Source organism: Festucalex cinctus, chromosome 1 (assembly GCF_051991245.1).
Source record: "Festucalex cinctus isolate MCC-2025b chromosome 1, RoL_Fcin_1.0, whole genome shotgun sequence".
NCBI lineage: Eukaryota > Metazoa > Chordata > Actinopteri > Syngnathiformes > Syngnathidae > Festucalex > Festucalex cinctus.
The window spans coordinates 8850700-8875421 of NC_135411.1; the positions used below are offsets into that span (position 1 = coordinate 8850700).

Here is a 24722-nt window from a genome sequence, read left to right on the forward strand (position 1 = left end):
CATGCTAACAAGTAGGGCTGGGCGATATGGATCAAAAATAAAATCTCTATTTTTGCAGTGATTCAGGACGATTACGATTTTAATCGATTTTAACCTAATAAATCCAACAAACATTTAAGGTTTCATTTATTCAAAAATAATTCCTATGCAAAATGTTCAGACACCAGTAACGTATACTGATTCTAGATCAGTTTTAACACAAAATTACATCACATAAAAGCATTTGGATATAACAGAACATAACAGCTTTTAATCATCCAGAAGACGGAATTCGATTTCACGATTTAGCAAGTTTTCAACGATTTGATTTTTTTTAAATGACTATCGAATTAATTCGATTTATTGCCCAGCCCTACTAACAAGTTCACCAAACTATCAGTTTCACTCCAAATCACTAAATCCAATGAAATCTTCATCCTCAGTGTCACTTTTAAACAACTCCCCCAACTCGGGAGGTAGACGATGCGCCGCTTCCTCTTCTACCGGCAATGTTGAACTTATCAACACAGGCCTAGAGCGCCCTCTTGCGGTTTAGTGTGAAAATAATGTGTGAAATGTATAATGTGTTAATTTCACACACAAATCGCACCAGAGTGTAAGTCGCACCCCCGGCCAAACTATGAAAAAAAACTGCGCCTTATAATCCGAAAAATACGGTAGCTGTATTTTTTAGATGTAGTTCAAAATGCCAAAAAATATACCAAGATGGAGGGAATAAACTGTAGTGTGTTTTGCTTAGTATTTGTGTATGTGCAGTAAACTAGCCTCGCTTCTAAATGCGCATGCACCCTCCACCCCATTCTGTCCGTTCCTATATATTTCCACATGGTGCCATCTCCTCTGGGCGCCCCGGCCGTGTTGCGCATGAGTGGAGCCAGGCCGCACGTGACCTCCCAGTTCATGTAGCATTGCCAACGCGGGGCCGTGCGCTCGTGTTGCTCCTCCTCAGCGGGCACCGAGCCTCATGAACCTCCTCTAATTGCAACCTCAAATGCTTCTATTAGAAATGCCATTAAAGCATGGGAGAGGAAGCTCTTGTTTCATCCTCTGTGCTGGAGTTGCATTGGAAAGCAGACGGCCTACAAATGATGGTGAGCCTGTGATTTGTGGTCTGGATGCATTTTAATTTCAGTTAGTATTACATTTTGCTATCACATCAGTTTTCAATCATGTTGATCATTGTGTTCCCTCTAGGAAACTTGAAGACGGATATTGCGGTTGTTTAGGTTTACCTGATTATCCGTACATCTCAGAGCATCCACGCAATCTGTCCATGGAGGACTATCATGTGGACATGGGCGAAGTGTTCATGGGAAGGGTCGGAGCGGGCCAGTGGTGGATGGACTTTGGGAAGGAGGACAGCGCAGAGGCTGGCAGAGGTTTCATGGTGAACAGTCGCAGCTGGGCTGAGGAGCTTCAGGAGTGTTACAACGGCGGCAAGGGCAGATTGTCCAGCATCTCGGTGAGTTGGTTTTGTTTTGTTAGGATATAAAGTCTTGGATCTGATCAGAATATCATTATCTAAGCACTGAATTGTTCTTTTCAAATAGCGAGACGTGCTTGAAGTAAACAAAATTGGGCTGATTCAGTAACAAATAGGGCTGTAGCGATATCCAAACATCACGATATGAATTTCACGATACAGTAATTATCACGGTGTTGTGGGGAGGTTGGTGATACAAAAAAGGTCACAATATTGTTAAAAAAAAAAAAAAAAGAGAAAAGAGAGCTGATACTTACACACAATATTGTGCTTTTGTGCATTACAGCAATGCATATGAAGAACCTATAATCTCTAATAAAACTAAATACTGAGGCACTTACTTGCTAATGCACGCACACTTTGAGTTCCTCCACATATCACAAGCCTATTACGTTCACCTTCATCTGACCATTAGTGTGAATTTTAAACATGGACGGGCCAAAACATGCCTTGTTAAAATTAAACTGCACAAAAAAAACCTAGCCACCAGAGGATGCTATAACTGCACAAATGGAAATCAACCTGAGTTTCAAAAAAAAAGTGCTGCTTTTAATATCGTGACATGACGACGACGATGCAGTGTGGCAGTTTTTTTTTTTTTTTTTTTTTTTTTTCTTTCCAGTGTGGCAGTTTTAATATCGCGATATCACGATACTGCCATTATTGTTAGGGTACATCCCTAGTAACCACGCATTATATAGTAAATCAGGAGGGCTGAAAAGAAATTTAAATGTAATAATAAAAAATAAAAAAAACATTCCTAAGTTATGAATATAGTCTAATTGTGCACTGGCAATATGTGTAATATGAGTCAATATCATGATTATGCGTGTGTACGTGAAACATCTATTGCTACGCATAACATTATGCATTATACAATAGTTTCATTTAGAATATTAAAAGATGCTAACTCATCTAGCAGAGCAACGTTACTAGGGATGTAACGTTAACTGCAATGTCATGATATTTGCGTATTAAAATGTCATCGCCATGTCACGCTAGTAAAAGCAGCGCAGCTGGTAAAAAGCTGAAGGTTATATTCCATTTGTGTAGTTCTAGCACCCTCTGGTGGTTAGTTTTAGTACAGTTTAATTTTAATTAGGAATGTTTTGGCCCTTGCGGCGATTATATCATATAAATCAGTCATACCAGTGTTTTTTTTTTTTTTTTTTAAATATCAAGAGCCATTACACAGTGTCGTGATTTTTGTTTTTAACTCATTCACTGCCTTTGACAAGTATACTTGTCAATTGTATTTTTTAGAGCGGTGCTAAATGGGGGCGAATCTGAGCATGCTCCACTGTAAATATCAAACTTGGAAACAACTTTACTGATGCCCAACCACCGGTAGATGACATCATTGCCCCATTTTATAGGAAATAAACACAGTTTCAGAGTCCATGGGAGAAATGGCTGTATTTTGGCAAACCTACATTTTTCTGCTGTCAATTATAAAAGAACGGGACGGGACAAAAAGTAGGGAGTCTATTCTGTTATTTGGTAGATTCGGTTTATATATAATTATTGAATGGAATATCACGTGAGTATTGGAAATGTAAAAATTTTCTATAATGACTGGCAGTGAATGAGTTAATATTGCCAACCTCCCCACAATATCATAATTACCATATTGTGATGTTCATATTGCCATTTATCATATCGTGACGTTTGGATATCGTTACATTCGCAAACATTACATGCGTACAGTACATACTTTTGTACTGTAAATGCGTTAACATGGTCCCTTTTGAACATTAATAACTAATTAATCGGAGCTGATATCAATTAGTCTTGACAGTGTACAATAATAGTCTGTTCTTGCAAGTACTTAGTAGTAATTTGTACAAAATATATCCTTGTAAGATGGAAAACGTTTTTTTTCTGTGCTGGAAAATAATCTGTAAAGTGTCAGCTTTCATGAGAGCACATTAGCCAGTCAGAACAAATACCACTGCGAAAAAATTCAGGATTCAATAGCTAACTTACATTAGAAAATAAATGTCTTGTAAATTTGATAACCACAGAATGTGTTTGTAACCACGCCCTCTTCGGCTGTCAATCAAATAGCACTACAGTGACCTGCAAAAATGGATGCTACTGCAAAAAATATGTGTCTAAAGACTCCAGTGGTTGTCATATATCTCATTGGGCCCTCACGGGGCTTTTCCATGCTGTGACAACGCCATCTCTCTATAACATGCAGGCAGTTAGTGCAGACAATGAGGCACTCTAAAGTGGCCTACGCCAGTCTGAAACCTCAGTCCACATGCTCACCGTCAAATCGGACTTTTATTTTCAACCTCGTCGCTCTTCTGCCTTTCTCTGCGTGACGTGCATGCACTCGTGGCTGACAACGAGGCACTCTAAAGTGGCGATGTCAGTGGACTGAAGTTAATTAGGTTGACAGTATTAATATATTTAAAAAAATCACTGTTGTATGGATGAGATACAGTATATACTGTAGCATTTGAATTCAAAAGTGGCTTGTGCCTGATGAATTACTGCAAGTACCACAAAGTGACGAGTGCTATTATGTATGAAATGTAGTAGTGTAAGTGTTCTACTTTGTATGTTTTCACTGTGTATACGACTGTATTTTAGTCTTTAAGCACATTGTGGCTCAGTCTTTGCTTGTCCGAGAAACGCCTGGGATATTTATAGTTATCTGACGTAATGAAGCGGGATAGATGACTCAAAACAAAATGTTGTTTACCCAGAATGCCTTGCTATTATGACACAGCACTATGAACGGTAACTGATGGTGTGTGTTGCTGTGGTTATTTGTGTGCGCGCACGCCGTAGTCTCTTCTCATCTCGTGGGGATCAGAGATGTGAAATGGGGTTAGAGGTTTATCCTCAATTGGGTGAGAGGTGGGCTTATCATAGTTTTGGATTTTTCATTGTTGTTAGGTTTTATTTTGTTTTGACTTTCTTTTTTTATTATTCAATTTAGTTTCTAGAGTGGATTTATATATATATATTTTTTTAATTTTCAAAAATGCTTCAGTTTAGTTTAATTTGTTTTTTTGTATTAGTTTTAGTTTTATATATACATCAACTATTTGTCAAGCACAAGGAATTCATTCTTTTGTATGCCCAAGCAGTAATACCGAAATAAATAATTTAAAATTAACTCTAAAAGCTTATATATGTAAAGAACTGTCAAAAACAAAAACAAAAAAAAAAACAAATGACATTTCCCTAAAATATAGTTCGTAATTATGAATCGGTGCGCAACTTTGTTTGCAACCGAAAGCCGGATAAAACTGGCAGATCCAGTCACTGTAATTGAAGTACACGGTAAACACCCGGGTGACTTGTACTCTGCTAGGCTAAGCTACACGTTGTGTGCCAAGCACGCTTTAGCCCACATTAGGAGCGGCCACACTGCCCCCCAACACACACACACGGAATGACATGAAACCGAACGACTTTACTCTGAACAGAATTGGCGCAGTATTTGGGATCGAAGACGTCTTTTTCTTGCCCGTTACGTCAGGAAATTCCCATTGAAATGAACAAAGACTGCTTCCGGTTACGCACGGGGTACGTCATCACGATCACATGACCAGGATAATGGCGTTCCCCACGGTACGTTCGATACTTAATCGATTTAAAATAAAATTCAGGCCAGAGATATTTGCACTTTTATTCTTTGTACACAATACCTAATCCATTACTGGAAAATGATTAATAAGTGTTGTATTGCTTTAAAGAGTGAAGTCCGTTGACCATTTGGATCAAATTGGGGTTTTCATTTATTGGAATATGAAGCGTTTTTCAGGACAAGTACAATAAGTAACCGATTTGAGTTCATTCGATACTCGCTTTTGTCATGTCTGTGTCACGCCAGGGTTAAGTTTGAGTTCATAACCTGATAAATTTGGGTTCATGACCGTGAGGTCAACCCGTGAGGTCAAGTGACTGTTATGTACTGATGTAACAAATGTCAGTTTTGAATTGATGTAACAGCATCTAGTTTCAACTGGTTTTTGATGTTATGTGATGTCAGGAGCTATGTGATGTCAATCTTTAATCCTTTGCTTCGTCACAACCAATCAGATCGATTCACTGTCTGTAGTAGCGGTCTGAGAAGTGCTTGTGTTTGATTATTACTTCTGTTACCACTGTTCCTCTGTGCAGCTCTCTTTGTTTCTCGTCTAGTCAAGTTTGTTCCACGCCTCTCCATGTGAATAGTTAAAATCTTACTTGTGCCTGCGCTTTGGGATCCAACCCCCAGCACATAACAGCTTGTGAACGTGAACACGGATAGCAAATGCAGATTTTTGTCATGAAATGTGCTGACATTTACCAGACGTGATTACTCCAGCAATAAATTGATTAGTTATCGACCTGGGTTGAAGTCTCATCCGTCGGACTAGGTCAATGTACTCACATTATTAAGCCTTGAAACGCCAACAAAGATGGAGCAAAATGAGGAAGATGGAGGCACAGATAGCACATCTGGAGGCGAGGGAGCGAGCGAGCTCCTCCTTCCACCCCTCCTCGTCTCTCCTCTCCTCTCCTGCGTTTGTCTTCCCACGCTTGCCCCCTCCCCCCCTCCTGCAGTATATGAGAGGGTCTCCTGGGTCCGGCTCCACTGCAGTGTAGAAGGGCAGGGCGTGCTTGCGTGTTCAGTACGATGCGCTGAAGGATGGTGCACCAGGAGAAACGCGTTTACCAGGTGTGTCCTTTCGTGTGCGTTTGAGTCTGTGTGATGTCGTGTGGAAACGTTGTCAGGTGTTACGTGATTGGCACCCATCGCTGGCGTGTTGCTGCGGATGATTCAGCTAAATAGAGGCGGGTGTGTTCATTTTTTTTGTCGTCTGCGTATCTCTCCTATCACATTCATGATAGAGGACGTCTTTACAAGATTGTTTGTTACAAAATCAAATGTACTTTATATATATATATATATATATATATATATATATATATATATATATATATATGAGTCTGATTGAGATCTTATCACACATTTTGTGCTACTAAATATGCGTATGTGTGTTTGCCATTAAAAAACAGACTTGGGACATGAATCTCATTATGCAAAAAAAAAAAAAAAGGGTTGCTACAGTGTTGTAGGTGTCCCATTGATGTATTGTGTTGATATTTAGATAAATGTTACTATATGTGGCTAAAAAAAATGTGTACAATATCAATAATTAGTGCGTTCTTTTTGGGTCCTTTAACGCCACAATTTTTATTTATTTATTTTTTTTATGCGTGATTAATGACCACCCCTTACTTGGAAAGCAATGCAGCAGACACGACCATGTCAAAATTTAGCAGTAGAAATTTGTAATAATAATAATAATACATACATTTATGGAGATTGGAGTCAAGTTGTATTTTACAATTTTAAAAAAATGTGCAAAATTTCACAAGTTACTTCATCTTAAAGATTAGCGTTTAGTATGAAATGAAAAACGCACTGAGCTGTCACCAATGTCTTACAAATGCAATTATGCCATCTAGTGGCAGAAGAATGACCAACACAAATTAATATCACACTCGTTTTTTTACAGTACAGTACATCTTTTTAATTTTACCTCAATTTTATGAATTATTATGAAATGACTATCATTGACTTAAAGTTGCAGCCATATTTGTATTACTTTTATGTTAACAAGAGTATTAAAACTTTGAAAAAATATGTATTGTACATTTTATTGTACATTTAGAAGAGATATAAAATTTGTGATAAATCATGAGTTAATGTTTGCCCATCCGGACCCCAGCTGTTGCTTGAAAGTGGCTCTGGATCTTCACCCAGCCTAACTGGTTATATCTTGAGTGGAATAGGCAGATGACAAAAATGTTTACTTGGTTGTTGAATTTCTCACTTGATGAGTTGACCTGCAACAGGCCTTGTCCAAATTTTTTTTTTAAATCCAGGAATTTTGATGGCTGTGTATAATCCATTGGTTTTTTTTCTCTTCTCTCTTGATTTTTCATTCCTGATTACCACAAAAAAGGGGGAAAAAAAAGGCTAAAGCGTTCAAATTAGACCTTAACTTGAATAATTTTGGAGCGGTGCTAGTCGTTAGCATTTTGCATCGTTTGTTAGCATTAAACTAGAAGGACTTGATTCACACAAAGCTATGTGGTTATTTGAAACGCACAACATGCAGTTATGTTTGTTTTATGCTCACGTTGACAGCAAAATTGAACTGGGAGTGACATGAAACGGCTTGAAGCCTTTTTCTAAAGCATTTGCTGCTTGTCCTGAAGTGAACTCAGTTTTGTTCAACATATATCTTCATTCTTCATGTCTGAAATTTTTGCTTATAAATCAAAGCAAAAAAATAATTTAAAAAATGGCCGACCTACTGTACAAAACATATATTCATGCAAGTCATGAGGAGGAGCTACATTTCTAATCTGGATCTCTCTTGATCTGAAAAGGTTTGAATAAACTGATCTATTACTATTATTTGATATAACATCAATTCATTTATTTTGTATAGCACCTCATTAGGTTTGAAGGTGAGCATTTTTTGCCGTCCCGCGGCAAATACTAAAAATAATTTTTCAATGCTGTTATATATATATATTTTTTTTTAAAAAGAGGGTGGATTAAACATTTCTAGCTATGCAAAGACACAAATTTGCAGCTAATAATTCAGTTTCAGAAATAAAAATAGTTTCATCCACTTGTTGCTTAGTGTCAAGGTCCAATTTGTGAAAACATCACATTAGATTAATGCTTCTTAAGTGTGGTCAGTTGACGAGCGATTGTTCTTGTTGTGGTTCAGAATTCAAGTTGGGATCAGCTGCTGCTCAGTAGGGAGGCATATCTATTACTATTAAACTATTAAACTCTTAGCAGTTTTCAATAAGTAACTGCACATTATATCAAAAATGTATAATTGCTTCGTTGATTTTTACCATGTTTAACTCATTCACTGCCGTTGACGGAAAAAGACGTCAAATTGTGCATTTTTTTGCTGGTCTGGCAATGAATGTGTTAATAAATAACATTAAAAAAAAAAAAATCAGTGGCCCTTGTAGCTTTCTATTTTTCTGTATGTAGCCCTCAGAGGAAAAAGTTTGGACACCCCTGACATAATGTGTTTAATTGAACAATGTGATTAATATCTTAATTAATGATTAATTTTTACAGTGACTGTTGAGCAGGATCAGAATTCCATTTCCTGTCAAGAACATAAACAAGAACATTGGCTTGGCGTATTAAAAGACAGAAATTAAATTGGTAAAAATGTAATTAAAATCACACAAATATCTAACAATATGTGTATGTGGAATGTTCTTGAAGGATGTCCAGCATCATCCCACATTTGTTTTAATCGCATTTTTTCCTGGTTTTTCTGACAGGCCCAGCGAAATGAGAGAGAATCGATTCGGCAGAAACTTGCCCTGGGCAGTTTCTATGACGACGAGCCAGTCATCTTCACCAGCTGCAGCAAGAACGACCTTTCGTCTCGGTGGGTTTTTTTTTTTTTTGTTTTGAACGCAGCGTGTTGTGAAGTATGGCTTTCTTTTTTTTATATTCCGTACCGACGACTGACACGTTTGATCTTGCCATCTATTTTCGACGCTGGCTGACGTCCCCCCCCCCCCTCCCTTCTACCGTCATGGATATTTAATTATGTTTGCCGCTCTTTCGAGTTCTTACAAAAGGCAGCTCGACTCGGTAGTCAAACCGCTGATGAATAGTGTATGAATGCATGCAAGGAGGCCTAAAGATTCAATTTACTCTAATCCAATGGTCTCATTATGGTCCGTCTCAGTGCTGCCTTTCATATTTTAATCCTTGCTTTTATCTGATTTCATTCTGGATCTGGAGCAGCATAATATCTCAAATCAAACCATCGTTATATCACATTCAACTTTTTTGTTAAATGGTGAAGCCTCAAAGGCACCTTATTGTTATTCTCACAAACCGTTTTGTCTCGTCTTGATCCTTCCTGTCAGCTTCCACGGTGGAGTCAACCTGCAGGTGTGCTTCGTCAACGACAGCAGCAGCGACAAGGACAGCGATGCCGAGGACAGCAGGACGGAAACCAGCCTGGACACACCCTTGTCACCTGTGGTATGCACAGCGAGGAGGCTGTTGTTGATTCGTCATTTGATGACTTTGTGGCTTTCTTTATTTAACCGCAAAAGTTAAGAGTTGACCAGTGGTTCAAATGGAGCCTTTTAACTCATTCACTCCCAGCCATTTTCACATTTCGCAATCCCGTTCGCTCCCGGCTGTTTTACTGGATTTTGACTCATTTTGCAAGGCTCACAGAATATTGTGTTCAATTGCTATAAAAGCATGGAACGTATCAAAAAAAAGATTAAAGTCTCTTCTTTCATAAAGAAAAAAAAAAGGGTTTCTATCTGTTTCGGTTTTGCAGCAATTAGCATTGGAAGAGAGCTAAGTTTCATCAGTTTTCACAAATCTATTTAAAATTGTAAGTAATTGAGCTTTTTTTCTACATGGCCCTGGTTGATCTCCTTTGCTCTGCTGCCACCTGCTGGCCGTTTGTGTAATATCAACCATTTCTGCAACCGTTCTTTGCAGTTAAGAGGCTGCATCAAAGCCTTCTGTATGCTCTAGCATAAAAAAAATAAAATAAAATAAAACGTATAAATATGTCTTTGGGACACTTAAAACATAAAAAAAAACGTATTTACACGTTATTGCGAGCAAATGAGTTAAGCTCACTGCACTGCTTCAGGCTTGGGGGTTAGACACTAATCAGTCACATAACTATAAGATTCCAATCTGTGTTCAAAAACTTTTAAGGTGTAATCCAGGCGTCAAGGAAGCCTGTAAGTGCAGGAAAGTATGGAGGACCAAAAATGTCAACATAAAATAAAAAATAAATAACAGCGACAATAAAAACAAATATTAAAAAAAATATATATTCAAAAATTAAATGCAAAAAAATAAATATAAATGGAAATGTTATGTTCTGAGGTTGGATCCCAAAACGCAGACACAAGTAAGATTTTAACTATTTATTTGCATAACTTCGAGAGCCGTAGAAAAAACTGTACTGTCATGACCGGGTCATGCCAGGGTTAAATTTGGGTCATGAAGGGGTTATGTTTGGGTCATGACCGTGAGGTCAAGTGTCTGTTATGAACTGATGTAACCATCATCTGGTTTCAACTGGAAAAACGCTATGTGATGTCAAGAATTTTTTATCTCTTTACTGGGTTAACAGCCAATCAGATAATTCCATGTCAGTCCTGTTACCCACATGTTTAGCCACAGCCAATCCGATCAATTCACTGTCTATTTAAGCCAAACCGAGAAGTGTGTGTTTGTCGAATTATTACCTCTGTTCCTCTGTGCAGCTCCGCAGCCCAAGGGGGCTTGGCGTCTGGTGATTCTAATCTCTCTTCTAATCTCGTGAAACGAATCTCCTCCTTCAGAGCAAGCAGAGCTCGTCGCTATCCGATCGAGACACGGCGGAGGAGGACTCGGATCCGTTGGATGACTGCGGCGGGTTCTGGCGGGTGCAGCGGAGGCTCCAGGAGGAGGCCCGGGTGGCCCTGGCTCTGGCCAGACCCATGGCTCGTATGCAGGTGGAGGTGGAGAGGCAGATCCAGCAGCACAGACGCTCGCCGGTGGCAGATCTGGTCAGTCAGGAATCGCGGCGCTTCTCAAACTTTTTTTGCAAACTAAAAGAAAAACACATTAGGAATCTGGTGTTTTGTTTTTGTGCATGCACACAGCTTCCCCATCTTCCTCACATCAGCGAAGGTTTGATGAAGAGGAATCTGAGGCGAGGTGACATGAGGGATATGAGTCTTGGGCAGCTTCAAGTCATCACGAACGATTTGCACTCGCAGATCCAGAGTAAGTCGATCAGACTCGCATCGTCATTTTTTTGGGGGGGCTTTTGGGTACGGAAAATTACCATGATCGAGTTTACAATGCACAGCACGGTGCAGTAGTGGCTAGCGCGTCTGCTTCACAGTTCTGAGTGTACATTCCAGGTCTAAATGAGGAGCTGGTGCAGCTGCTGCTGCTTCGGGACGAGCAGCATGTCGAGCAGGACGCCATGCTGGTGGACATCGAGGACCTCACCAGGTGAACTCAATCTGTTCAGTGTCCACTCACTTCATCTGCCAATTTATTTGAAAAAAAAAAAAAGCAATGGTGGGAAATTTTATTTACAATGGGTTGTATTTGCCCCCACTAGCCTAAATACTGTATCCTGATTAACTCATTTGCTCCCAATAACGTGTAAATATGTTGTTTTTTTTTTAATGTTCTAAGTGTCCCAAAGACGTATTTATACGTTTTTTGTTTTGTTTTGTTTTGTTTTTATGCTAGAGCATAACGGAAGGCTTTGATGCAGCCTCTCAACTGCAAAGAACGGTTGCAGAAATGGTAGTTATTACACAAACGGCCAGCAGGTGGCAGCAGAGCAAAGGAGATCAACCAGGGCCATCTAGAAAAAAAGCTCAATTACTCACAATTTTTAATAATTTGCAAAAACTGATGAACCTTAGCTCTCTTCTAATGCTAATTGCTGCAAAACGGAAACAGATAGAAACATACTTTTTTTTTTCCCTGATGAAAGAAGAGACTTTAATCTTTCTTTTGATAGGTTCCATGCTGTTATAGCAATTGAGCACAATTTTCTGTGGGCCTTGCAAAATCAGTCAAAATCCAGTAAAACGGCCGGGAGCGAACGGGATTGCTTCTGTGAAAATGACTAGGAGTGAATGAGTTAATATGTAATATGATTAAAGCAGCAAAATCCAGCCGTTTTTAGGCATGTCAGGGGGCGGCCATTTTGCCACTTGCTGTCGACTGAAAATGACAGTGCCGAAGGGCTCAGGTAACGTCCATCACAGCTGACCTGAGTTTGATCATGTGACATTCACAAGCTGAGCCCTTCGGCACTGTGGTGTCATTTTCAGTCAACAAGTGACAGTGCAAGGGAAAATGGCTGCCCCCTGAGATGGATAAAAACAATAGTGAACACAAATTACCAAGTTATTTCTCCATCATGTGCTTTCATTTATTTCTATATTATACTAGGGATGTACCGATATCCAAACTTCACGATATGATATTATCACAATATGAAGGTTGCAATACGATAATTATCACGATATTGTGGGGGAGTTGGTGATACTTTAAAAAAAAATTACAATATTGAAAAAAAGCGAGCTCATACTAAAAAAAAAAAATCTACAATCTCCAATAACAATATTGAGGCACTTACTTGCTAATGCAAGCACACATTGATCGCTTCACAAGCAAATTAGGTTCCCATTTATCTGGCAATTAGCAGAGATTTTAAACATAGAAGGCCAAAACATCCCTAATGAAAATGAAATTGCACTAATAAACTAGCCACTAGAGGTTGCTAGAACTGCACAAATTGAAATCAACCTGACCCTTTTTTTTTTAACCTTTTAAATATTGTGAACATGACGACGACGATATTGTGGCAGTTTTAATATCACGATATTGCCCTTATCGTTACATCCATATATTATACAGTATGCATTTTAACCACATACTGATAAAAAAGAAATATACATTTGTTTTGGAGTTGGAATGGATTAATGGATAATGTATTCATTTCACTGAGAAACATTAACTCTGATTTGCGAACATTTCGCTTTCAAGAAACTAATTAAATTTCTAACCCAAGGTGTATAGTTTTATATTTCATCAACCAGAAGTACTGATTATAAAGCCCCTGAGCAGATTAGATTGACATAAAAGCTGAAATCTGATTCGACAAAAATAAAAATAAATCTAGCAAAGACAATTGCTATTAAAGGAAGAGAACTTACGATGATTTCAAAAATACTATACATTTCCAACCTAAATTGTAATAATTGCTTCTAGGCGGCCAACCACTGATGAATGCACATTTTTATTGTTTTATTGTTTTTGTCTTGATCCAGACATGCTCACAGTCATCAGCGGCACCAGGCTGAGAAAGCAAACGCAAAATAGATTCCCGTGTGTCCATCTGCACGCCATCCGACGTACTTACCCACTCATTGGATTGTCACTCGTGTTGCCACGGAAACTCCATCTGTGCCGTCTGTGGAGAAAAGAAGAGGCCGTATCGTGTTTGTACATGCACATAAAGTATTTGCACCACTGGACCCAGTCGACAGGCTTTTCACTCTGCTGGATTCAAAGCATGGCGAATTTCAAAGAGTTAAGCGAATCTTCTTGATATAATCCCATCACAAAACCAACTTTGCCAACTTGTGGGTTTTTGCAAGGTAGATTTGTAGAGGGATAGAGGGAGCACTTGCACACTTTGTTCTTTATTTGTCTGTCATTGTTAAAACTGGAATTCACTGTCGCAAAAGATATGTAGTTCTCCAGCATCGCTTCATTGGCTGTAGCACTACTGAAAAAAAATCCCGAAGACACACAACTGGATGTACGACAACTGCTGCTATAGTGCACACTTTCATTGTACTTTTTGAGCTTTATCTTTGCACATTTACATTGCGTTCAACACGTGGATGACATGAAAGATGTTTTGTAGGAGTAGAAAAAGCATCATGAACTGCCTCAAAATGTTTGTTTTTTTTGTGATGTTCGATTTACTAAGAAAAACTGAACTAAATCTCAGACTAAACATACAGGTATAATATCTATTTTATGTGATAGAAAACGTTTATGTGGAAAAAAAAAAAAAGGATGTCTATCAAATAAATACAACTTATTGGTTATTGTCAGTGTGTCCTTTTAGCATAAAGTCAACTTTGTTTTTCTATTGTACGCTACGTGGATACATGTCCTGTATAATGACTGTAAAGATGTGGGATAATAAACATTTTAAGTGTGTGGATTGGCTGATTCTTGTCACTCAACTGGATTTGATAGCACCACCTAGTGAGGTTTTTCATTAATTGCATGTGACCCAATAAAATATAGCAGAAATGCTCAGATGTTCGAAATTGGCAATATGAAAGTGAAGTAGATCAAATAATATGCGAATAAAACACATTTTACTTCCTTAAATTAGCATGTTTGTTCAAATTATTAATTCAACTGACTTGGAATGCATCACTGGCGACATGTGAGAAAACGCTGTAATAATTTAGAGATGTTTGTTTTGAAAACACAACACTATTCGTCATTGTGGTGGCATTTCAATTCAAATCTTTATTTGATAGGGAAGAACAATGCAGTCAAACAAAACATGCAGCTGATGTGATGCGGGAGGCTATAGCTGAAGCAAATTCTCAACTCCAATCCCCAGTTGGGCTCTTCCACAACATTGCAGTATGTGAAATACACATCAATTAAAAAGGCCTAAAACCCCACACATTTCAAAATCAATAATCCAATATTGCACTTACAGTATATGACATAAAACCTACACTGTACAGAAAAGATAAGATACCCTAGTTAGAGTTGAGTACAGTTTTGTTTTATCTTTAACCAAGCTTTTGTTTTGTAAGTGAAACAAGATGGATTTTTTTTTTTTTTCTGATTGCAGTGTTTTCCAGAGTTTACTCAGAGTAACTCTTCTGAGAGAAGGATAACTGTCCGAAAGTATTTTGCAGTTTTGGTTTGTAGAAGTTCTGGTACTTGGAGCTGAGCCTTTATTATTATTATTATTTTTCCTTGGTGTAAAAAGTTTGAGAACCATTGGGTGCGGGAACATAGAACCGGAAAAGACATCAAATATGACTTTTATGGAGTATATGCCACGGAGGAGGCAGGAGTTTCTACTTCCGGGTTTCAACACATCAGCTTTGTTTCTGCTTCCGGTTTGCGAAGCGTGGGCCGCGTCCCAGTTGTGGTTGCTCTACTTACGAAATTAATTGGTTCTGGAAGAAAGTTCGTAACTAGAAAATTTTGTAATAGCGACAGTGCGCGGTCTGGGGGCGCAGGGGTGGGGGTGCGAGTGTTGAAACGTGGCCAGCCAGCAGTGGCCGGAAACGACGCTGATGTGTGGCACCCGGAAGTCCGTGTCATCGCCATCTATCCCATAACGCATGGCTTTATATATTATTTAAAAAAAAAAAAAAAAAAAAAAAAAAAAAAACAGCAGCACTCATTTTAAAACTTTTTGGGGTGGCTTTTTAATATGTAATTTATTCTAAATTAATATACATTTCGATAAAGCAAAACACACTTTCATTCATGCATTCCTGTAAAGTAGCGAGGGGAGTCTTGAAAGTAGCCGGTGTAGTGACCGGAACCGGAAATGGCTTCAATGACCGCAACGCCTGACGCCAATTGTGGCTAATTGAAGGCGGGAAAAGTCGTGATGCAAGTGCATAAACGTCAAACGAAAAGAAGAGAGTCAACGGAGCTTAATGTCATCCTCACCTGGGCGGCATTGTTGACTAGAGAGACGGTCTCTTGACCGGTGGTGAGGTTTAGCTACACTTTTTCCAAACCACTCGAACCTAAAAATGGACCGCTTCCTTTGTTCGACTTTTTTCATCCTCTTCGCCGTTTTCACCGTCACGGAAAGCCGCCGCTACCACTTGGTATCGTACGACCGAGGCGGAGCTTACGGGCCCAGCGTGGCTTCAACTTCCGGCCAGTCGCAAGTCCCCTCACAGCAGTTGCACGAAGTTCGTCCCAAGGCGGTGCTTGTAAGATGTCACCCGGACTCCATGGAGCTCATGATTCTGGCTGACCTATTCGACTTGGGGCTTCTGGTGGAGCCGGGACATCTGCGCCTTGGTGCCGACCCAGCGGCTGGAAGTGGGTCATGCCGTGCCAGACCGACGGGTGACGGCGAGACCTTGACCATATGGGCCGGCCTGCTGGACTGTGGAACGCGGCTCTCGGTAAGTTACGTGATAGATTTTCACAATTTTGAAATGGTTAAAACATGTTTTAACCTAATTTTTGATGGAGATTTACTTGTGTGGGCACAAGAGATGACGTCACAAGTCAAAATGGCGATCAATTTGGTAAAAGATCTCGCCGTTCATCGAAAATAACTGGATTTCTTGGACTCTTGTAATTTTGATTAAATTGAGGAATGTTTTAATTTTAAAATGTTTGACTATACTAGAACAATGTGTGGTTTGGAGTCACAGGAAAAATCCGCATGTTTAACCAACAGCTGTCGAATGTTTTTTTTTTTTTTTTTTTTAAACAATTTTCAGGGAAAAAAAAAATCACTAACTGGTTTTGATAATTATGTATTTAAAAAAAAAGTAAATTGTTTATTAAAATGGTCAGCTGATTATATTCTTTAATTTTATGTGAAAAGATGTGGACTAGCTAAAACACTTTTTTTTTTTTCTCTCTCTCCTAGTCAACACAAGACAAGATTATCTATTCCAATGCATTAGTCTATTCACCTGAACCATCATCTGAAGGCTTGTTTCGACTGGACGAGGCGACCATTCCGGTCGAGTGCCATTTTGACAAGTAATTTCTTTTTACTTGTGGTCTTTTTCTTAATGATTTGACTTGGAGAATGTCAAAATGATTATGGTTGGCCGCATCACGTTTGGCAGTTTATATGGTCATACTATTGCATATTCATAAATCCCTCTACATTTGCTTCTTATTAGCAGCAAATTCCACTTGCTTTTAAATGACTAACCAGTGAAATTTTCTTTCAGGAGATATTCTGTGGGTGGACTTTCCCTGCGCCCCGCCTGGATTCCGTCAGTCTCGGTGCGCTCAGCTGAGAGCCGCATCGACTTCAAACTGCGCCTCATGACTGGTGGACAGTTTTTCTATTTTGGCTTCTCCAAATTTGCTATACAGAATTGTTTTTTAAATGGCTTTTTGTTTCAGACAACTGGCTGTTTGAGAGACGCTCAAATGCGTACTTTTTGGGTGACCCCATGCACTTTGAGGTGTCCGTTATGGTCCGCAAACACAAGCCCCTGCGTGTCTACGTGGAGCATTGCACTGCCACGGCCGGCCCGGACCCACGTGACGCCTTAAGATATGACTTCATTGAGCATAATGGGTGAGTGTTGCATGGTATGGCGTGCATCATCTCACAGCTCTAAATCAGATCGAATAACCTCTTGATTTGACTTTTGACCCCACCAGGTGTCTCTCGGATGCCTTGCATACAAAGTCCAGCTCTCACTTCCTACCCAGGATTGTAAGTTACACACTTCAGTTTCAACTCGACGCGTTCAGGTTCCACCATCAACCCAACAGTCAGGTAAACCTCCCCACTCGTAAAATGTCTTGGACCTCAAGCACATACTGATTTAACATTGGTTTTTAAGTCTTCTAAGTCGAATGCAGCAATTTAAAAACAAACATTATGGACAGATTTTTCAAGGTTCTCAGAATAGTTTTGATTAATCACAAGCTGCTTGTAACAGTCAAATGTCCAAAGATCTGCCAGTTTCTGCGTTCCTTTTAATGGGTGGGGAGTTTAAACAAAGGAGACCCAATTCTGCCATCTGCTGGCCTTATAGTATATTGGGTACTTTCCAGCTTAAATCAGATCTGGCCAAGACTCTCCTCTGCCAATTCCCATAAACGTAACTTGACACGATCGGTGCCTGGCACTCCTCGGTTGGATTCTTGTTTGTGTAATTTCACAGAAACGGCACATGGTTAAATTGAGACCCCTTGCAACTTGGACAAAATTGGCACACGGCTAAGAGTTAATTTAATGCCTTTTCTTGCTGTGGAATTGGCCCAATTTTTCTGAATATTTAATGTAGTACTTTAGTTTTTAGTAAATATCTGAATTTGCCAATTACTATTTGACATTCATGATCCAATATTAGAAGTTACTGTCCTTATATATTTTTTTTGTTCTATTAATTTCCTTTTTCTATTATATTTTTCTTTTAACTAGTTATTTGGTTTACTATATTCTTTTTCTTGGTCCTGATCATGATTATCGTATGCCCCGCTTTATTTGTAAATGTGCTCCACAGGTTTACATTACTTGCGGGTTGAGGGCAATTCCAGACTCATCAGCTGCCAGCTCTCAACACAGGGCCTGCTCTTTTATTGACAACAGGTAATCTCACAGTGTAGCATTTGTTACAGACATTACAATAAATTGCACCTTTTTGGATAATCGTCTTTTTGTCAATGTACAGATGGAGGTCAGCGGACGGTGATCATGCGAGCTGTCAAGCCTGCGATCAACTAGGAGCCACAAAGGAAATGGCCACAGACACGAGGCTGCCCCCAAATTTGGGTCAGAATTTTGGTCCTTACATACCCAAGAAACCAACTAATTATCTGAGCGTCCATCCTGAAACGTTCCAAAGCCACACAGCTCAGTTTCCCTCTTCTGGTCTGAAGAGAGAAAAGGATTACAAACCGGGTAAGAACAAGCGCGGGGGGGGGGGGGGGGCAAACGGGGACAGTTTGCTTAACTCATTCACTCCCAGCCATTTTCACAGAAGCAATCCCGTTTGCTCTTGGCGGTTTTACTGGATTTTGACTGATTTTGCAAGGCCCACAGAATATTGTGTTCTATTGCTATAAAAACATGGAACCTATCAAAAGAAAGATTAGTCTCTTTCATCAGGGAAAGTGTTTTTGTAGCAAATTGCATTAGAAGAGAGCTTAGTTTCATCAGTTTTGACATATCTATTTAAAATGGTAAGTAATTTAGCTTTTTTTCAACATGGCCCTGGTTGATCTTTGCTCTGCTGCCACCTGCTGGCCGTTTGTGTAATTACCATTTCTGCAACTGTTCTTTGCAGTTGAGGCTGCATCAAAGCATTCTGTATGCTCTAGCATAAAAAAAACAACGTATATGCATCTTTGGGACACTTAAAACATTTAAATAAAAAAAACAAACGTATTTACATGTTATTTGGAGCAAATGAGTTAAAGGGGAAGTCCACCAAAAACTCATCTGTTATATGCAGCCCCACCAGTCTAAATACAGTGTTCTGCTTAATGTTACTTGAATATGCGTTGCGTGCCAAAATACAGCAGTTTTTACCAATATTAGAAGGCGGCCATTTTGCCACTTGCTGTTGAGTGTAAACTACCAATTACAGTTCAGCTTCAGAAAACAGGTTGTTACCTGAGCCACTGATGTCAACAGCAAGTGGCAAAATGGCTGCCCCAATGGCTGGATTTATTTTTATTTTATTTTTTTTAATTTATTTATTTTTATATATAAACATAACTCATTCTACAAATGTAATAACAGTTAGACTAGTATTGTCAAATGTTTAAGGTTGACTTCCACTTTAAAGGTTAAACTGGAACATTGATATTCAGTTCACTCTACTAAGTCAGATTAGAGGCTGAATTCATGTACTGACTTAAATGTTTTCCAGCGAGAGTGGTCCAGGTTGGGCCTCTGACCATCCAGTAGACATCAGTCAGGGTACTTTCACCGGACGGACCTCCAGCCTGGTTGAGGATGGACAATCCAAGAGGAACTTCAAAACACTGGCAATTTGACTTCTAAATGTCAATTTCTTTACTGACATGTTTGTAGTTCTTAACAGCCTCTCCAATAAACATGTTTTACACTACCAATTACTTTTTTTTTTTTTTTTTTTTCCTCCCCCTCTCCTTTCACCCACTTTACCAATGATTTTGCTAGTTTCCTGTATCTCGGTGCAGGGACTCGGATTGACATTCGTAAACTTAATTAGCATTGGGTTTCTAAGCACTCAGCGTTATTAGCACCAAGAAAACAAAATGGGTTTGCGAGATGCTCTTTCTGTTAAAGTACACAAATGTTCTTGTGAACCCTTTCGGCATCCTCTGATCAAGCCAACATATCGGCGGCTGTATATAGAGGAGGGATGCTATTAAGGAGCACTTCCTTCCATTAGCACCCACAACCTGCCCATCATGTAGTCACTATTGATTGCTTGTTTGTTGTGAGGTGCCTGATGTAACCTCTTGAAGGGTTGGCTTTGGAGATAAAATGTGCAATAAGATGTGGATCTCTGAGCAGTACTGTACTTTTTTTTTTTTTTTTTTTTTTTTTTTGGGACAACATACTACTGTATGAGGGTTGACTTTAAAATGGCAAAACTACTTGTACAATAGTCTGAGCTTTATTTTGTGCCGCCAATCAAGATTCAGTAGTGATCTTACAGTGCTATGAAATGTAAACTAAGTTTAAAAAAAAAAAGGAAGCAAAACTAAACGCAAAAAAAAAAAAAAACTGGCTAAAGCTAGCGCTAGCTCACAGGAAACGGCTGTCAAGACGCGATCGGTGATGCGCATGCGCAGAAGATCGGCCATCTTGGATTGGCAACTACACTAGAACAAATACCTTGTGTGCGCGTTTGTAAAAACGATACATAAAAAAAAACGTGCATTAAGTCATTTTTACTTTACAGTAGGTCCGAGGTGTGTTGAGAGAGCAAAAAATGGGAGGTCAAGTCAGGAATTTTATACGTTTCATACGCCTCCATTAGTTGATCACAAGCTGGCTGCATAGAAAAGATTTTTGACTTCCCCTTTTAAGAATATAATGAATACTAGGGGTGTTAAAAAAAATCGATTCGGCGATATATCGCGATACTACATCGCGCGATTCTCGAATCGATTCAATAATCGGCAGAATCTTTTTTTTTTTTTTTTTTTAGGATTCACACCTTGAGCATGGAAGAATGTTATATGAACGGCACATTAAGCCTTAATATTTTTATTTTAATGCTGTTCAAATGTGAAACAGATTGCAAACTGTTTGTGTACAGTGGCTCACGGTTATAAGCCTCAAGTTTTAGATAAATATATTCATACAAATCTTACAGTGTACATGTACAAATTTACTGATAGTATTTTCTAAATTTGAATGGAAAAAAATCGCAACAATCGACTTATAAATTCGTATCGGGATTAATCGGTATCGAATCGTGACCATTCGTATCGGGATTAATCGGTATCGAATCGAATCGTGACCTGTGAATCGTGATACGAATCGAATCGTCAGGTACTAGGCAATTCACTCCCCTAATGAATACATACTTTTAGTACCTTTTAATGCTTAAAATGGAGCTATGAATTCCAGGCAAAATATTTTACTGTTCCACACTACTGTGTTAACAATTTTGCGTTTTACTGGTTGCGTCTGTTTATATTTTGTGGAGTTAAGACTGCTATGTGAGATTTATTGTGAACACCTCAATTTGTTGACAGTGGTAGAAGAGGACTTGAAAGTTTTTCTGTAAAAGCAATATCATGCTCAGGATCTTCAGCTGCTTAAAGGTATACTTTACTTATTTAGCCGTAATATTAACTTTTTATTGCTGTAATTGGCTAAATAAGTGAAGTATCCCTTTAAATGTAACACATTCAACCATTGTTTTTGTAAATGTTGACTGCTCTTGCCATTGATTTGTAGAGGAATGGACGAACAATTGCCTTGCAGCAGAAGCTAGAAGGCAGCCATCTTACGTTTCTAACATTTTCTGTTCTTTTTTTTGTGCTGACATTTATCATAGAGCTACTCAGGGCTCGGGCAAAGACTAATCACAGCTCACCTGTTTTCTGAAACTGAGCTGTGATTGGTTGTTACCTGTGATGTCATTTTCCCTCGACAAGTGGCAAAATGGCCGCCTTGTAATATTGATAAAAACTGCTGGATTTTGCTGCCTAACTCGTATTCCACTAACACAATATTAGCCAGAATACCAAATTTAGAGTATTGGGGCTGCGTAGAACATATTGTCAAGACATTTTTTTGGGTTGACTTCCTTTAAGTATTAATTTTAAAAAAAACCTGCAAGTGCAGCACACCACCAGGGACTATTTGCCCACACAAGACAGCTTTTGTCGACGAGCTTTTAATCCATTAAATTTTTATTCACGGGGGCTTTCAGCGTGTGCCACAAATACTTTTACGAGCATCTCCTTCACCTCTGGTCAGCATCTCTTACATTAAAAGTTCCTGGGGGGTGTTTGGAGCGCTGGCTGCGGTTCTGAAGCTTGTTTTTGTCCCTCTTGTGATAAATCACGAGTTGTCTTTCAGTGCTATACGGTCGATTTCCCGGGCGCCTGTTTACTTTCATAGCAAAATGAATCGCACGTAAGTCTTTTTGGCTGCAATTCTAGAAAGCTATCATGAGCTCGCTAAGTGCATAATAAATCTGTTGCGCTTTTGTATTGCGGAGGACATTCGAGTGAGACATGCTGAGTGAAGAAACACACTCCTCAATGTCAATTAGATGAAGGAGCCCTGCAGAGGCACAAACATATAATGGCTATACTTACATAAAACAGGTGCACAACATTAAGAATCACCACCTAACTGATAATCACACATTAACTCATTCACTGCCAGTCATTATAGAAATTTTTTACATTTCCAATACTCACGTGATATTACATTCAATAATTATATATAAACCGAATCTACCAAATAACAGAATAGACTCCCTACTTTTTGCCTCGTCCCGTTCTTTTATAATTGACAGCAGAAAAATGTAGGTTTGCCAAAATACAGCCATTTCTCCCATGGACTCTGAAACTGTGTTTATTTCCTATAAAATGGGGCAATGATGTCATCTACCGGTGGTTGGGCATCAGTAAAGTTGTTTCCAAGTTTGATATTTACAGTGGAGCATGCTCAGATTCGCCCCCATTTAGCACCGCTCTAAAAAATACAATTGACAAGTATACTTGTCAAAGGCAGTGAATGAGTTAAACATGTATTGTAGACTCACATGAACAACGTCAGCAGCTCAACGTAACATGAAATTGGCAGCACTGTAACAACATGTCCTGTCGGCAGCACACCAAAATGGAGAACTGCTGCCGCGAGGCAACACAACAAACCCAACACCCCAGTGACCCCTAGTGGCCGGAGGAAACCTCTACACTGAGAGCGAGGAGTTCCTCCATGATGCGTCAGTGACTCGCCAATGCATCTTGCCTGTCAGCTCAATCGACCACTCAGCGATGTTTTCCCAGCTGGCTGTCCTCGCCATGTCGTCTGTTCTCGCCACGCTCTCCACCCAGAAATGCGGACCGGCTTTTTGCCAGGACGACCAGGAATGCTGCCCACGAGGAAACGCCAGCGCCTGTTGCAAGCCCTTGGAGGACGGCGACTACTACCACGTCGCCATGGCGACTCGCAAACTCTCCGGCGTCCTCATCATGCTCCTTCTCTTCGCTTTGGGATACTTGGTCCAGCGCGTGCTGTGCTCCCGCTCCGGGCAGCTCAGCCCGGACAACGGCGGACGCCCGGCCGTCAACGCGTCGCAGGAGCTGCTGGTGGAGAGCTCCACGCCGGACAGCCTCCAGGACGGCGGAATCTCGGCTCATCTGCCCTCGTACGAGCAGTGCAAGCGTCTGCCCACGTATGAGGAGACAGTACGGCATGGGCAACCTCAGTCGACTGTGGGACAAACTACTTGATTGATATCTTTGGAAAAAAAGACCAACAAACATTTTTGATGTACTTATAAGGATTATGGTCAAGAAGAAAACGCTTCTGAATGAGGTAGCATTGATGCTGGATAAGTAGCTGACTTTTAATGGCTTTTTGCTAATGTTGATGAATAATTCACACATACCTGATAGCAGATCTGGAATAAACTATTAATAACTTTGCATTTCCTCTGTTTTAGTGCTCTTAAGTCACAGGTGAAACCCTCAAGGCATGTCTCATGTAGTAACTTGCCACTTTATTAGATGCATTAGCACTTTGTTTTGTTTTTTATCACTGTGGAAAGTAGCAATTGGCTTTATGGCAGGGAGGGTCAAAAATTACACTGCATTATATGGAGGTACTCAAAGTACTTTGAGCCACTTATGTGGCTAAACGAGATATAAGCATATAAACCACGTGTCAAACTCATTTTTGTCACGGGCCACATCGTAGTTGGGGTTTCCTTTGGAGGGCCTTGAGGACTGTGAAGCAAAATAAATGTATGATCACCTCATATAAGGCAACAAATTGATTAATTGCACGTTTTTAAAGCAGATGCCAGTAAAAGCTAGTGTTGGGTATTGATTGTAATTTCCTCAATCGATTCACAAGAGTTCAGTTTGATTTGATTTAGATTTTTTTCCAATTCGAATCACTTTAATTCAATCTGATATTGATTAATTATGGAACATCAATTCTTCAACTCATTCACTCCCAGCCATTTTCACAGAAGCAATCTTGTTCGCTCCCGGCTGTTTTACTAGATTTTGACTGATTTTGCAAGGCCCACAGAATATTGTGTTCTATTGCTATAAAAGCATAGAATCTATCAAAAGAAAGATTAAAGTAAAAGTCTCTTCTTTCATCAGGAAAAAAAAAAGTATGTTTCTATCTGTTTCCGTATTGCAGCAATTAGCATTAGAAGAGAGCTAAATTTAATCAGTTTTCACAAATCTATTTAA

At 39.4% G+C, this 24722-nt stretch overlaps 2 protein-coding genes across 3 annotated transcripts; both read left to right on the forward strand.

Moving 5' to 3' along the window:
• Nucleotides 1-828: 828 nt before the first annotated feature.
• Nucleotides 829-14282, forward strand: LOC144014719 (schwannomin-interacting protein 1). 2 transcript variants are annotated; one of them, XM_077514926.1, is made up of 8 exons: nt 829-1091; nt 1195-1462; nt 8822-8931; nt 9422-9539; nt 10877-11083; nt 11180-11303; nt 11444-11537; nt 13379-14282. In XM_077514926.1, the coding sequence occupies exons 2-8, from the start codon at nt 1274-1276 to the stop codon at nt 13428-13430; spliced, it is 894 nt and encodes a 297-aa protein (XP_077371052.1). In that variant the 5' UTR covers nt 829-1091; nt 1195-1273; the 3' UTR covers nt 13431-14282. The 2 variants fall into 2 exon arrangements, with proteins under 2 accessions (XP_077371052.1, XP_077371062.1); XM_077514936.1 differs by lacking the exons at nt 829-1091; nt 1195-1462 and adding an exon at nt 6000-6167.
• Nucleotides 14283-15709: 1427 nt separating this feature from the next.
• Nucleotides 15710-19903, forward strand: LOC144014736 (zona pellucida sperm-binding protein 3-like). The gene is made up of 8 exons (XM_077514960.1): nt 15710-16249; nt 16726-16841; nt 17039-17142; nt 17217-17394; nt 17481-17598; nt 18332-18417; nt 18500-18729; nt 19703-19903. Exons 1-8 carry the CDS (start codon nt 15866-15868, stop codon nt 19738-19740), a joined length of 1254 nt encoding a protein of 417 aa, XP_077371086.1. The 5' UTR covers nt 15710-15865; the 3' UTR covers nt 19741-19903.
• Nucleotides 19904-24722: the final 4819 nt, after the last annotated feature.